Source organism: Hemiscyllium ocellatum, chromosome 14 (genome assembly GCF_020745735.1).
Source record: "Hemiscyllium ocellatum isolate sHemOce1 chromosome 14, sHemOce1.pat.X.cur, whole genome shotgun sequence".
Lineage (NCBI taxonomy): Eukaryota > Metazoa > Chordata > Chondrichthyes > Orectolobiformes > Hemiscylliidae > Hemiscyllium > Hemiscyllium ocellatum.
The window spans coordinates 15,969,015-15,983,413 of NC_083414.1; the positions used below are offsets into that span (position 1 = coordinate 15,969,015).

At 43.9% G+C, this 14,399-nt stretch overlaps 1 protein-coding gene across 3 annotated transcripts in view; it reads left to right on the top strand.

The window, feature by feature from the left end:
- Window positions 1–14,399, top strand: part of sema3fb (sema domain, immunoglobulin domain (Ig), short basic domain, secreted, (semaphorin) 3Fb) — a 252,503-nt gene that overhangs the window by 171,786 nt on the left and 66,318 nt on the right. For 2 of the 3 annotated variants that reach the window (XM_060835403.1, XM_060835404.1), the window contains exons 5-7: window positions 4,066–4,185; window positions 9,885–9,920; window positions 14,171–14,264. In XM_060835403.1, the coding sequence (XP_060691386.1) occupies window positions 4,066–4,185; window positions 9,885–9,920; window positions 14,171–14,264 (250 nt within the window). The remainder of the gene's footprint in view (window positions 1–4,065; window positions 4,186–9,884; window positions 9,921–14,170; window positions 14,265–14,399) is intronic. The other variant, XM_060835405.1, reaches the window with a different exon arrangement.

Genomic DNA, 14,399 nt, shown 5'->3' on the forward strand with positions numbered 1-14,399 from the left:
TTAAATGATGCTATCGTTCCCGCCTCAATCACCTCCGCTGGCAATGTGTTCCAGGCACTACCCCACCCCCGCGTAAAGAACTTTCCATGCATATCTCCCCTAAACCTTGTTCCTCTCACTTTGAACTCATGACCCCTAGTAACTGAATCCCCCACTCTGGAGCAAAAAGCTTCTTGCTATCCACCCTGTTTATACCTCTCATGATTTTGTGGACCTCAATCAGGTCCCCCCTCAGCCTCCGTCTTTCTGTTGAAAACAATCCTAATCTATTCAACCTCTCTTCATAGCTAGTGCCCTCCATTCCAGGCAACATCCTGGTGAACCTCCTCTGCACCCTCCCCAAAGCATCCACATCCTTTTGGTAATGTGGCGACCAAAACTGTACACAGTTTTCCAAATGTGGCCGAACCAAAATCCCATACAACTGTAACATGACCTGCCAACTCTTGTACTCAATACCCTATCCAATAAAGGAAAGCATGCTGTATGCCTTCTTGACCACTTTACTGACCTGCGTTGCCACCTTCAGGGAACAATAGACCTGAACACCCAGATCTCTGTGCATGTTAATCTTCCCCAGGACTTTTTCATTTACTATATAGCTCATTCTTGAATTGGATATTCCAGAATGCATCCACCTCGCATTTGTCCAGATTGAACTCCATCTGCCATTTCTCTGCCCATCTCTCCAATCTATCTATATTCTGCTATATTCTCTGACAGTCCTTTCACCATCTGCTACTCCATCAATCTTGGTGTCATCTGAAAACTTGCTAATCTGGCAACCGATACCTTCCTCCAAATCATTTAGATGATTAGACTTACAGTGTGGAAACAGGCCCTTCGGCCCAACAAGTCCACACCGACCCGCCGAAGCGAAACCCACCCATACCCCTACATTTACCCCTTACCTAACACTACGGGCAATTTAGCTTGACCAATTCACCTAACCCGCACATCTTTGTGACTGTGGGAGGAAACTGGAGCACCCGGAGGAAACCCACGCAGACAAACAACATATCACAAACAACAGTGGTCCCACCACGGATCCCTGTGGAACACCACTGGTCACAGGTTTCCATTTTGAGAAACTCCCTTCCACTATTACACTCTGTCTCCTGTTTCCAGCCAGTTCTCTATCCATCTAGCTAGTACACCCTGGACCCCATGCGACTTCACCTTCTCCATCAGCTTACCATGGGGAACCTTAAAAAACACATTAGTAAGTCAATGTATATGACATCTACAGCCCTTCCCCCATCAATTAAATTTGCCACCTCCTCCAAGAATTCTATTAGGTTTGTAAGACATGACCTTTCCCACACAAAACCATGCTGCCCATCACTGAAAAGCCCATTTTCATCCAAATGGGAATAGATCCTATCCCTCTAGCAGTATCTTTTCCATCAGCTTCCCCACCAGTGACATTAGGCTTACCAGTCTATAATTACCTGGATTATCCCTGCTTCCGTCTTAAACAAAGGGACAATATTAGCAATTCTCCAGTCCTCCAGGACCTCACCTGGGTTCAAGGATGCTGCAAAGATATCTGTTAAAGCTCTAGCTATTTCCTCTCTTGCTTCCCTCAGTAACCAGGGATAGATCCCATCCAGACCTGGGGACTTGTCCATCTTAATGCCTTTTAGAATACCCAAAGCCTGCTCCCTCCTTATGCCGACTTGACCTAGAGTACTCAAAGATCTATCCCTAACCCCTTAATGCCTTTTAGAATACTCAAAACCTGCTCACTCCTTATGTTGACTTGAGCTATAGTACTCAAAGATCTATCACTAACCTCAACATCTGTCAAGCCTCTCAGCTATCCAGCCAATAGTATATACATATATCCCACTGTCTGCCTCTAATGCAAAAAAAGTTGCCAATAACAATTTGTATTTACATAGTACCTTCAGTGTAGTGAGACATCCCAAGTCTTACGTGGCTTCAAGTGGACAGGGCCTGGGAAGTGAATATTCAAGGCTATACGTGCTATCGTAAGGACAGACTGACGGGCAGAGGGGGTGGGGTGGCCATGTTGGTAAGCATGTGCATCTTAATGATTTACCAGAAGAGATCCTTTCTCCACAGTGACAGGATAATTTGGTGATGTAGGTCAAAGGATAAATAGTGACCAGCACCTCAAGGAGAACTCTTGTTTCCTTCTTCAAACTAACCACATGGGAACCTTTACCTCAGAGGGAAAACTAGGCGTCAGTTGAAGGTGTGGAACACCTTCTGGACTGTAGCACTCCCTGGAGTGGACTTGAGCCCAGGACCATCTGACTGAGAAGGAAGAGTGCTGCTCATTGAGGTCACAGTTGACGCCAACATGGCCACTGGCAACTATGTTGGGCTTACAAGCCCAACAGGAAACCTCATTTCAGAAGGGAAAGGGAATATTGCTCAGTCTTGCTGCTCTGGTACTGAGGAAGGGAGGGTAAGCAGCATGCTGGTGCATGATTATTTTGCATTCTTCGCTGAAATTGATCTGACATTTTAGACAATATCAAGGATAGAGTAATTGTGGGTCAGTAAAATGGAGAAAAGCCAGCTGCCGATGGTTATGGGAGTTGGACTCTCCAGGACCTTGGCAATCTGTTTCATTCTCCACCTCCTGCTCCTTACGGCTGTTCAAGGTGACACGCTGCTTCTTTTCAAATGGTACACGCCTCGCACAGCCTGAATCAGCAACCCCGATAGCAGAGGTGCAAACACAAAGAAACTTTTCAATCACCAGAGCCGATTCCTTTTTCTCCCCTGTCTCCTCCTCTTCACTCACTCATCCCTCAAAGGTAACACAGCTGACAACCAGCTCACAGGAAAACTAACCAACTCTGTAACCCGAGCCGCTGAGAAAGTCCCAAAATCAGACATTTACATCCGGAACGACTTTTTGTTATTAATATTTTTGAGTTGTAACAAATGACAGAGATACAATGTATTACTGCTTAGTCACTTGAAATATTTTTTTTGAACATTTGATAAGTTCTTTGTGGTGTAATCGTTGCCTGACAAAGTGAAGGATGATATTTGCTGAGGAAGTAAGTGTTTCCCATTTTTTCACCATCCGACCGACAGAGAGTACTGCATGGTTTGTGTGTGAGGTGGAGATATTATTCGACACATATCGCAAATAGCCCCATGAAGGTGATCCCTACACCTTCAAAGCTACCTTTCAATTCCCCGTGTTGCAGACACTAGTGCTCTTTATCCCAAACATGGTTTGTACTCCAGCTTTAGGTCCTCCATCCACACTTCTGATACGTCTAGACTCAGGATTCAAATTTCCTCCTGGCCGCTGTCCTATTTTCCATTCTCTATCTACATTGAAAATTCTAGTGTGCATTTGCTGCCAATCCTGTTCATCCTACGGCAAATTGCATTGGGTTTAAAGTTCTCATCCCTTTCTCCATTTTCAAACATCTCTTTGGCTTAATTCCTTTTAGGAATAGAACATCTTCCAGTCTTACAATCTTACAAGATCTTGGTATTCTTCCACATCAGTCCTCTTAATCACATCCTGTTTTATCACTGATAGGCATGTCTCAGGCGCCTAGGCCATAATCACTAGAATTCTATGCAGCTGTCTGCTTTGACTCTAACTCTGAGCAAGCTTTTAGTCATCGGGACTAAGATCACCGTACGTTGCGCGATGTCAGTTTTTTTTATTGTAGAGGATCTTGAAATGTCTCACTGTACTGAAAGTGGTGGATAAATACCAACATTCTGTGTCCACTAAGATCTGGGTGAGAAAGTCTGACTGAGCTATCTCGCATGGGTGCCAGTTTCCTTCCGATTCTGGGAACCTGCCAGCTATGTGTTGACTCCTCATGCACCCCTGCATTTCTCAGTTCAACAGAAGAACTGTGGGCCAGTTTTGTGCACAAATGAGGGCCAATCCGTACACAACAGGCATGCATTGGAATTTGTATGTAGGATACCTAAACCAGATTTCCAGATACCCCCTCACTTCCCTCACTGTCAGAAAATCTTTTGCATATTATTATTTGGACTGTGGATCGTTCATGGAATTATAATGGTTCCCTTTTATTTTAACTCTGTCAGGGCGAGTGTGCGAATTTCATCTGCCTGATTGAGCCCTGGAACCGAACTCACCTCTACGTCTGTGGGAGTGGAGCCTATCACCCTATCTGCACCTATGTGAACAGGGGCCGTAAGGCAGAGGTAAGCTGATACTGTTAAAGTACTAATTGTTCCCTCACCACCGAAGAATGCTCTTTTACACAGGAACTACTCAATATTAAAGATCCATTTTGTTTACCTTCCACCAACGTGACAAATCACACGATGAAATAGTAGTGGAGCGTTTGTGTACAATATACCCAGGAGAGCTAGGTGGTGCAATGGTAATGTCCCTATGTCTGAGACAGGAGGCCAATGTTCAAATGCCACCTTCTCCAGAGATGTGCAATAATAATTTCTCTGAATGGGTTGATTATAATAGATGCAGATTTGGAACAGAATTTGGGACAGGGGTCCTGTTCATGAGCTACAGGTTCATTTCATTTCTATGGAAAAGGCACAACACCACCTAGATGCTGTCAGGCACTCAGCTGGCCAGGGGATTTAGGACCCCAGAGACAGTAATCCCATCCCCTGAGAGCTATAGGTCATTCAGAGGCCAGCAGCTGCCCATTGCCAGCAATGCCACTCCTAATCATCCTTCAAGGCCCAGCCAAAGGGGCTGGCCACTGGAAAGATGGATGCAGGTGCCACGTGAGTCACATTAAACCATAAGCATTAGGAATAGGAGTAGGCCATTCAGCCCCTCATGCCTGCTCCACCATTTAATAGACCGACCTGAAATTCCTTACTTTCCAATTTCTCACATGTTCCTGTAACCCTTGATTCCCCAACTGATCAAGTATCTATCTATCTCAGGAACTCTGTCCCCACAAATCTCTGTGGCAAGGAGTTCCAAAGACTATCAATCCTCTGAGAGATGAAAATCTTCCACGTATCCATCTTAAATTGGTGCCCTTTTATCCTGAGACTACGCCTTTTTGGTCAGAGACCCTTCCTTGAGGAGAAACATCCTCTCAGCATTTACCCTGTCAATCCCCTTACAAATCTTCAATGAGATCACCTTTCATTCTTCTAAAGTTGGATACCAAATTCTGAAGGAATCAGAGATGATGAGTGTCAAGTGGCTTATTAATATAGTTAATTGGCATCTGCCAAGTAGCTAAGCAGGATTTCTGTGTTGGGTCCTATCTGCTTACATGGGTAACAGATTTCTAAAAGCCAGGAATCCTGCAGGTACTTACCCTGCGAACCTTCTGGCTCCACCATTATCATTGCTGCTCCAACAGGCTGTTTGAAACTTGGCATTCGAGGTGAGAGAAAGTCAGGGTGAATGGGCCAGGATAGGGTAGTCGTGGTGCATAGTTGTCTTTTCTTCCGAAGCACACTCCATGACTATGATGCATTTGATCTTAAAATTGCTTGTTTACACTGTCCTAAAATGTATTTTTTTAGAAGAAACCAGTTTACATAAGAATGAACTGACCTTGTCTGCTTCCACTGTCTCCCGAGGAAGCCAACTGCATAGATGTACAGCTTCTTCACCAAAGTTCCAGCTGGTTCATTTTGATTTTAATTCCAATCAGTTGCAGATGCTGTCCTCTAGTTCTACTGATCTAGACAAAGTGAAGTCACCTTTTCTTGGTCCACATGTCATTAATCGTGTGAAAATCCTAAAAGCAGCAATCCAATCCCATCTCAAAATTCTCTTTTTAACTGAGCATATGTTTGATTTACACAATTGCTTCTCTTACTCCAGGCTGTCCATCTCCTCAATCACTCTGGGTGCTCTCTTCTGTATCCAGTGTCCCTTTTGTGCTGTGGTGACCACAATGTACTAAAGAATCTAAGTGCAATCATATCAATAGTTTGTAAAGTGACCTGCAAAAATCATCCATTAAGCTCAATAATGTATACTTGGTGTTCTTTACTCACTGTCAACTTGGAGTTGGTTTAGCTCAGTTGGCTGGATTGTTGGTTTACAGAGTATTATGATGCCAACAGTTTGGGTTCAATTCCCATTGTTGATTAGATTCCTTACAGCATGGAAACAGGCCCTTTGGCCCAACAAGTCCACACTGACCCATTCCTCTCTTCACCTAAAACTATGGGCAATTTAATTAACCTGCACATTTTTGGACTGTGGGAGGAAACCTGCACAGATACAGGGAGAATGTGCAAACTCCACACAGACAGTTGCTTGAGGCAGGAATTGAACCCGGGTCTCTGGCGCTGTGAGGCAGCAGTGCTAGCCACCCTGGCTTGTGGTTACCATAAATGGCTTTCCTCCTCATCTGAGGTCATAGAGTCATAGAGATGTAAAGCATGGAAACAGACCCTTTAGTCCAACCTGTCCATGCCGACCAGATATCCCAACCCAATCTAGTCCCACTTGCCAGCACCCGGCCCATATCCCTCCAAACCATTCCTATTCATATACCCGTCCAAATGCCTTTTAAATGTTGCAATTGTACCAGCCTCCACTACGTCCTCTGGCAGCTCATTCCATATACGCACCACCCTCTGCGTGAAAAAGTTGCCCCTTAGGTCTCTTTTATATCTTTCCTCTCTCACCCTAAACCTATGCCCTCTAGTTCTGGACTCCCCAACCCCAGGGAAAAGACTTTGCCTATTTATCCTACCCATGCCCCTCATAATTTTGTAAACCTCTGAAAGGTCACCCCTCAGCCTCCAATGCTCCAGGGAAAACAGCCTCAGCCTGTTCAGCCTATCCCTATAGCTCAAATCCTCCAACCCTGGCAACATCCTTGTAAATCTTTTCTGAACCCTTTCAAGTTTCACAACATCTTTCCAATAGGAAGGAGACCAGAATTTCACACAATATTCCAACAGTGGCTGAACAAATGTCCTGTACAGCCACAACATGACCTCCCAACTCCTGTACTCAATACTCTGACCAATAAAGGAAAGCATACCAAATGCCTTCTTCACTATCCTATCTACCTGTGACTCCACTTTCATGGAGCTATGAACCTGAATGCCAAGGTCTCTTTGTTCAGCAACACTCCCCAGGACCTTACCATTAAGTGTACAAGTCCTGCTAAGATTTGCTTTCCCAAAATGCAGCACCTCGCATTTATCTGAATTACACTCCATCTGCCATTTCTCAGCCCATTGGCCCATCTGATCAAGATCCTATTGTAATCTGAGGTAACCCTCTTCGCTATCCACTACACCTCCAATTTTGGTGTCATCTGCAAACTTACTAACTGTACCTCTTATGCTAGCATCCAAATCATTTATGTAAATGACAAAAAGTAGAGGACCCAGCACTGATCCTTTCTGGTGGTTCTCAGGTTAAATCACCACTAGTTGTTCTCTCTATTAAGAGAGTAGCCCCTATGGTCTGGTAAGACTATGGCAACACAACCCACTGCCCCAAGCATCATTGTAATAACTTCAAATTGGGGAGATGTGTGATAGCCTAGTGGTATTATTGCTAGGCAATGAATCTAGGAAACTCAGCTATTGTTTTGGTTCGATTCCCTCCAAGGCAGATGGTGAAATTTAAATTGAAATTTTTTAAAAAATTGATTGTTGGACAAGCCTACTTGGTTCACTAATGTCCTTCAGGGAAGGAAATCTGTCTTTCTTACCTGGACTGGCCTACATGTGACTCCAGACCCCACAGCAATGTGGTTGTGAGTCACCCCATAGTATCAATCGCCATAAAGTCTCAACAAAGAAATTAAACCAAGTGGACCACCTGGCATCTATTGCAAAAGACAACAGCAGAAACAACCCTACAAGGTTCTCCTTACTGACATCTGGGGGTTAGTGCCAAACTTTGGAGAGCTAGTCAAGTAACAACCTGACATAGTCTTGCTTACAGGATCAATACTTACAATGTCCCAGGCACCACCATCACGATCCCTGGATATGTCCAGTCCCACCGGCAGGACAGACTCAGCAGGAGTGGGTGCACAGGGATATTCAGTGAGGAGGGAGTTGCCCTGCAAGTCCTCCATATTGGTTCTGGATCCATGGCTTCATGGAGGATTTCAATGTCAACCACCAAGAGTGGCTCAGCAGCAGCATTGCTGATCGAGCTGGTCAGGTCCTAAAGGATATTGCTGCTCAACTGTGCCTCTGATAAGTAGTGAAGAACCAACGAGTGGGGAAAAACATACTTGACCTCATCCTTACCAATCTGCCAATCCAAACTCACAACCACTTCCATCTAGAGGACAAGGGTAGCAGATACATGGGAAAACCACCTGTAAGTTCCCCTCCAAGCCACTCACCATCCTAATTTGGAAATATATCAGCTTTCCTTCACTGTTGCTGGGTCGAAATCCTGGAATTCCCTCCCTAATGGCATTGTGGGTCAACCTACAGCAGGTGGACTGCAGCGATTCAAGAAGGCAGCTCACCACCAACTTCTGAAAGGCAACTAGGAGCAAGCAACAAATGTTGGGCACAGGCAGCAATGCCCACGTCCCATGAGTGAATGAATGAATAAATAAAAATTATTCAGCACCTAATTTCATTCATTTTCCCATGCATTGTATTTTTTTCCACTTTTTTTATAATCATCCTTCCTTAGACCCTTTTGAGTTTTTTTGTCCTGTACATTGAATTTTGATCTGCCACCTATCTGCCCAATTCGCATGTACATTCAAATTCCTGTATCGCCATCCTTGTGGTTCCATCACTGGACTAACTTCATATCTATAGTAAAATAGTTCCATAAATACCTGCTTACATTAGTTTTGGTATTGGCCTTTCCATGAAAACTTGTGTGTAAATCCTTACTGAAATCTAAGAACGTATTCTGCCTTATAGCTATTGTGTTCTTTTATTGCCTTCTCAAACTGTTAATTAAATTAAGTATGTCAACGCATCCTTTTATTCAAAGGACTATTGTTGGCTAGGCCAACATTTATTGTCCATCTCTAATTGTCTAGAGGGCAATTAAGGGTCAACCACAGTGTTATGGATTTACCAGGCCAGGTAAAGAGGGCAGATTTCTCCTTTAAATGACATTATTGAGCCAAATGGTGTGTCAATCAATTGGTCATCATTGGAGAAGTTCTTTTTTTCAAAAATTAAATGTAAATTTCACCCTCCGCCATGATGAGGTTTAAACCCATGCCTTCACAACATTAATCCAGCAGTCTACATTCCAAAAAAAAAATGCCCAAAGAACTACAGATGCTGAAAGTCACAAAAAAACCCAGAAATTGATGGAAAAACTCAGCAGGTCTGGCAGCATCTGTGGAGAGAGAGCAGTGTTAACTTTTCAGGTCATTGTTTTTTTCCAGCAATTTCTGTTTTTAAGACTATATTACTAGTCCGGTAACATCACCATAACATCACCACCCAAATTGTCCAAGATGAAAGGAGGCCATTTTTTCGGAAAGAAATCCAGGTAGTTCCGGTGCTCTGTTCTTCCCCAACACCATTCCAACTTCTTCAGCCTTATCAGGTAGTTCGCTCCAAATGTTAACCACTTGTAACATTAAACAGTTATTCCTCATCCTATCTCTGACTATTTTAATTACCTTAAACTGTGCCCTCCCATTGACCACTGGAAACAACTTCTGTTTATTTACATTCTCTGAACCTCTCACAATTTCAAACACCTCTATTGGATCTCCACTTAGCCTTCTCTGCTTTAAGGAAAATAATCCAAGCTGTAGTCTCGGACTCCCTACTGGCTGTCATTGATTCCCGTCAGAATTCTCCACGATCATAGTCTATGCAAAATCGGTCTCCACTACACTCAATGTACTGTGTCATTTTATCAGGTCTGTCAGCCTGATCTCCTTATTTTTGAAATTTTATATTTGTACTTTCTCCCTTTTCTTTTCTTTTAGGTTTCCCTGCAGTATCCACTGTTCACTGGACAGCAGGTAAACCTGCTCACAAGCCTCCCCTGTCTGCTATTTATTGCACAAAGATTTGTGAGACAACCCTACTTCTGCCCTTACAGCCTTTCTGCCATATCCCCCCATCCCTTTGTACAAGTGACTGATCTTTGGAGGACATTAGCCAGCGCTCAATGCTTACTGTAGGCTTGGGGCCTAGTCTCTACTCAGTATCTAGGCCTCTGCTTTCGGGCTACTCCCTGTTGAGTGCCTAGCTGGCTTTCATTCAGGGCTCCCTTTAACAATTGAGGCAGCTTGCCCGTTTTGTGGGTCAATTCTGAAAAGTTGCTTGCCATTATCCAGACATTTATATGAAACTTTTCTCCTACCCAACATGTGACTAGCACTTTCAAACTTCCCAAGATAAGAGAGGTGATTTTGTTTCTCTTTGGGACAACCAACTCCAATCCATCTCTGAGTACAGGGCAGGTGAAATACACTAAACTTTAATGGATGCAGCAGGTTCTAACTATGCACGTACAATGGACAGAATGGCCTCCCTCTACACCATATTAATTCAGTGATTCAGGGATTCAAATGCAGCTTAACCTGGTGAGCTGCTGGGGACATTAACCTCGGCATATCACACATCCAAGTGCAGTATACTCCTTTTCAGGGACTTGTATTGGAAAATGAAAGGAGAACAGGAATATAGACCCCCAATCTCTAATATCTAAATCCCAACAAATTCTGGCTGTACTGCTAGGAGAACAGTGACCAGGAGATCTCTGAGCTAAAAGCAAATCAACACGATGGTGGTGTATAAATTATCCAAATTATCTATCGGATAATCAAGTCTGGTGCAGGACTTGAGCCGTTAGCTTCTTGCTAGAGTTTAGAAAAAGGACGGGAGATCTAATTGAAGTCCATAAGATGCTACAGAAGATTGACAAAGTAGATGTTGAAAGGATTCGGGGTGATCTAGAATGAGAAGTCATTGTTTTAGGATAAGGGGGTGGCTGATTTAAAACATAGATGAGGGGAAGTTATTTCTCTCAAAGGGTCACAAATCTTCGGAATTCACTACCCCAGAGTGCAGTGGGTGCTGGCTAATTGAATACATTTAAAGAGGTAGGTGGGTTTGTAATTAGTAACTGGTTGAAGGGAAATGGGGAGCAGGCAGAAGAGTGGAGTTAAAGCTAAGATGAGATCAACCACGGTCGTGGTAAATGATGGAGCAGGCCCAAGGGGCTGAAGGGCCCGCTCCTATTCCTAGTTCTTATCTTCTTGTCTGATCCAAACTGTACCACAAGCCCTCTCACTACCTACCATGTACAGGATGGGGCCCTGGTCCAACAGAACTCCTCCTGTTTCCCCATGAGCTTCATGCCAGTGCACTTGGCATGCCCTAGGTACAAGATCGGGGCAAAGATTGGGACAATTGCCCGATAAAACTGGCATCTGTGAGATCGAATAGTATGAATGATTAACTGGATAGAAATTCTGTAAGTGAACAGATACCTCTTGGGCAGTCCAGGGTGCAATTTCCATCCATAAGCCACACAGTCCCAGGCTGAAATGAAGCATCAACATGTACCCAGTACGCACTGTACATGAGCAAGTGTCAATGGAGATGTATCTGAACTGTACGGGGTATAGATACCTAATGTTGGCAGATACCAGCAAGAGCTAAGCTCAGCACCAGACTCGAGCAAAATTCCAACTTCAATGAGTCTGGATCCAACGCATGTTTCCCTTCAGCTCACAGCTCTCAAGAGAGGAATGAAATGAAGCTTTTTATCAGCTGCATGTTACTTTTCCCCAGGCCCTACCTTTTCTTTCTCTTTGATTTGACATCTCACAAGTAGTTTTAGAGTAGAGTGGGAGATATTCCCATGGGTTCATGCAGAATTTAAAAGCAAGTCACCCTCTAATCAAGGGTAGGGCTGGATGTTCCCACACAATTGTCACGAATGCATCTGGAAATCCTGTGTCATTGGGTGTGTTTCCACAGGCCTGTGCATTGGTAACAGTTACTGCTCGGACCCGTGCTAACCACTCCGCGTTTTGCTGAGGGTGGCCAACACCTTGCCTGCGACCATGCGAAATACCACACTGGTCGGCCTGTTCTGATTCAAGTGTGCGCTGCCCCTGCCAACTGAGGTGTTGTACTCTCACCAGGTGTTCACATGAGAAAGCAAGGTGCTGTTCAGGCATTGGTCCCTGACTGAGGAGATCAGTGCAAATCCTCGGAGGGGCTTCAGAAAGCTCAGTGCGAGGGGAGTAGAAATCCTGGCTCTCCTTGGTCATTCTTCTCTGGTTACAGTGAGTGGGCCAGCAGCCTCTTTTCCCAGTGGCTTCTGGGATTTGCTGTCAAGTTTATATTTCTCGTTTTCTCTCTCCCCTCTCTTACATGTTTGACAATTTTTGAAACCGGAGAGCTAGTGACAATAGGATGGAATGTCATAAGTGCAGTGACTATTACTCTTCAGGGATCCAGGCCAGGGGTAGATCTGACAAGCTCTCCGATTCACCAAGACAAGTGCACTATCGTTTGCCTTGGAGACAGAGGGGAAAAAAAAGAATCATTATCAGATGATGGATGGCGCGTGGGTGTTGGGAAAAGCCTCAAGAACACAGCAAACCAATCTCTCACCCGCCACCCCTCAGCCTTTTAAGCTGTGTGTTATGTTTAGTGTGAGTGTTCAGTGTAATCTCATCCCAGGGCCCCCATCACCAGAATCCCTTTACAGGAGGTACGTCAGTACAGCTTCGAAATATATCAGCATTTGCAAATCTAACATTCATAGCCAATAAACAAAGACCGGCGAGTGAATGCAGATACAATCATTCAACCTCCAGCAAAATGTCAGAGACAAACCATCAGGAACGCATACACTTCTTACACCTATCCTTAAACCAGCAGGGAGCACAGATACAGTCCATCCACCTCTAATAACCTGTCAAATCAAATTCCTCACCTTCCTACTGAACCACTGATCCAATCTTCAATCATTGCAGCCTTGCTAAACTTAAGAAATTCCGACATCACTCCTTGTAAACCAGCAAGGAGTACGATCACCTTCCTGCTGCATCCCTGTCCAATCAGTAACAATAAGCAATCTCTTTCAAACGGTTACAGAATACCTAAGGAAGGCACCAGAATGCTAGGATTCTACCACATTCATTCAGAAAAGTGTTGAAAATTTAATTCGACCTGGAAGAGGTGGAAGACCTTTATTCCTTGAGCGCAGGCTGGATTCTGGGTATTATCAAGAATGTTGAATCCCCCAAACAGATCAAACTTCATTTTGACTGCAGGCAATCTCTTACAGTTATGGACAGAGTATAGCCCATGCTTCATCACAGCAGTATCTCTTCTCTGATGGCTTCACCCTGGAGGCAATTAAACTCTGATGTCAAATAGTGGCCGATATATAAATTTTTTTATAGACTGCCATGCGTAGAGATAAAGTTTCTAAAATATGTGGTGCTTTGACTGATAAAATTGTCTTTGACAGCTTTATTGAAAGCAGATTAGAAACTGAATGGGGGCATATTAAAAATGGGAGTTTAACATTTTCTCTCTAGTGACAGAGCAAGGGATGATGTGTTGCATTATTCCATAAGGACTTGGCTACACAGAGGGTATTTTTGCGGGAGTCTATTTTAATGAGCAATGAATACTAGAGATGGTAGACTGTCCACTGGCTGGATGGTTGGAGGAGGAAACACTGTGTTACTTTAACAAAATAATGGGATCGGTTTTACAATTTAGCGTTTCCCTAGAGCGAGGGTTCACACAAAGGTCTCGCGTATATTGAGAATGCAGTCACAGAGGTCGGCATGCCTCATTCGTTGCCTGCACCATTTTGCATCCAATTAATGGATAGAAAATTGTGCATGGCAGCAAATCAGCTGCATTGACCCATTTGTTCATATTTCCGACATGTGCTCCTGCTGTGCGAAGCCCCATTTCCAGAACATTAAATCATGAAATTTATTGAGGAATAAGTTACTAAAGAGGTATTTGTACAATTTGCCTGTTGTATGCAGCATCTATAGACACTCTGCTGTGTTGCAGCGTATGTTTAATATGGAGCATTATTAAGAAGATGGATTCTATAGTTTCTCTAGCACAGGAGGCAGAAACCAATCTCTGCTATCTTATAGTTTTACTATAAAAGAGTTTAACAAGTTTTTTTTGTTATCTTCTCTCTCTCTCTCTCTCTCTCTCTCTCTCTCCTCAATCTCTTTCTTTCTTACCTCTATATCTGGCTGTTTCACTTTCTCAGGATTACATCTTCCATCTGGAACCAGGAAAAGTCGAATCAGGCAAGGGCAAGTGCTCCTATGACCCCAAGCTTGACAGTGTGTCATCATTAATTAGTGAGTGTTTCACTACTCTTCCTCGACTCCGCTGGTTTTATTGACAGGTCTAGGGCAGCAAAGGAAGGGGAAGTTAAAGACTTGTGAAGGGGGTGTTGTCGGCAGTGGGAAGGTGGGTGGGTGGTCAGGCAAGTT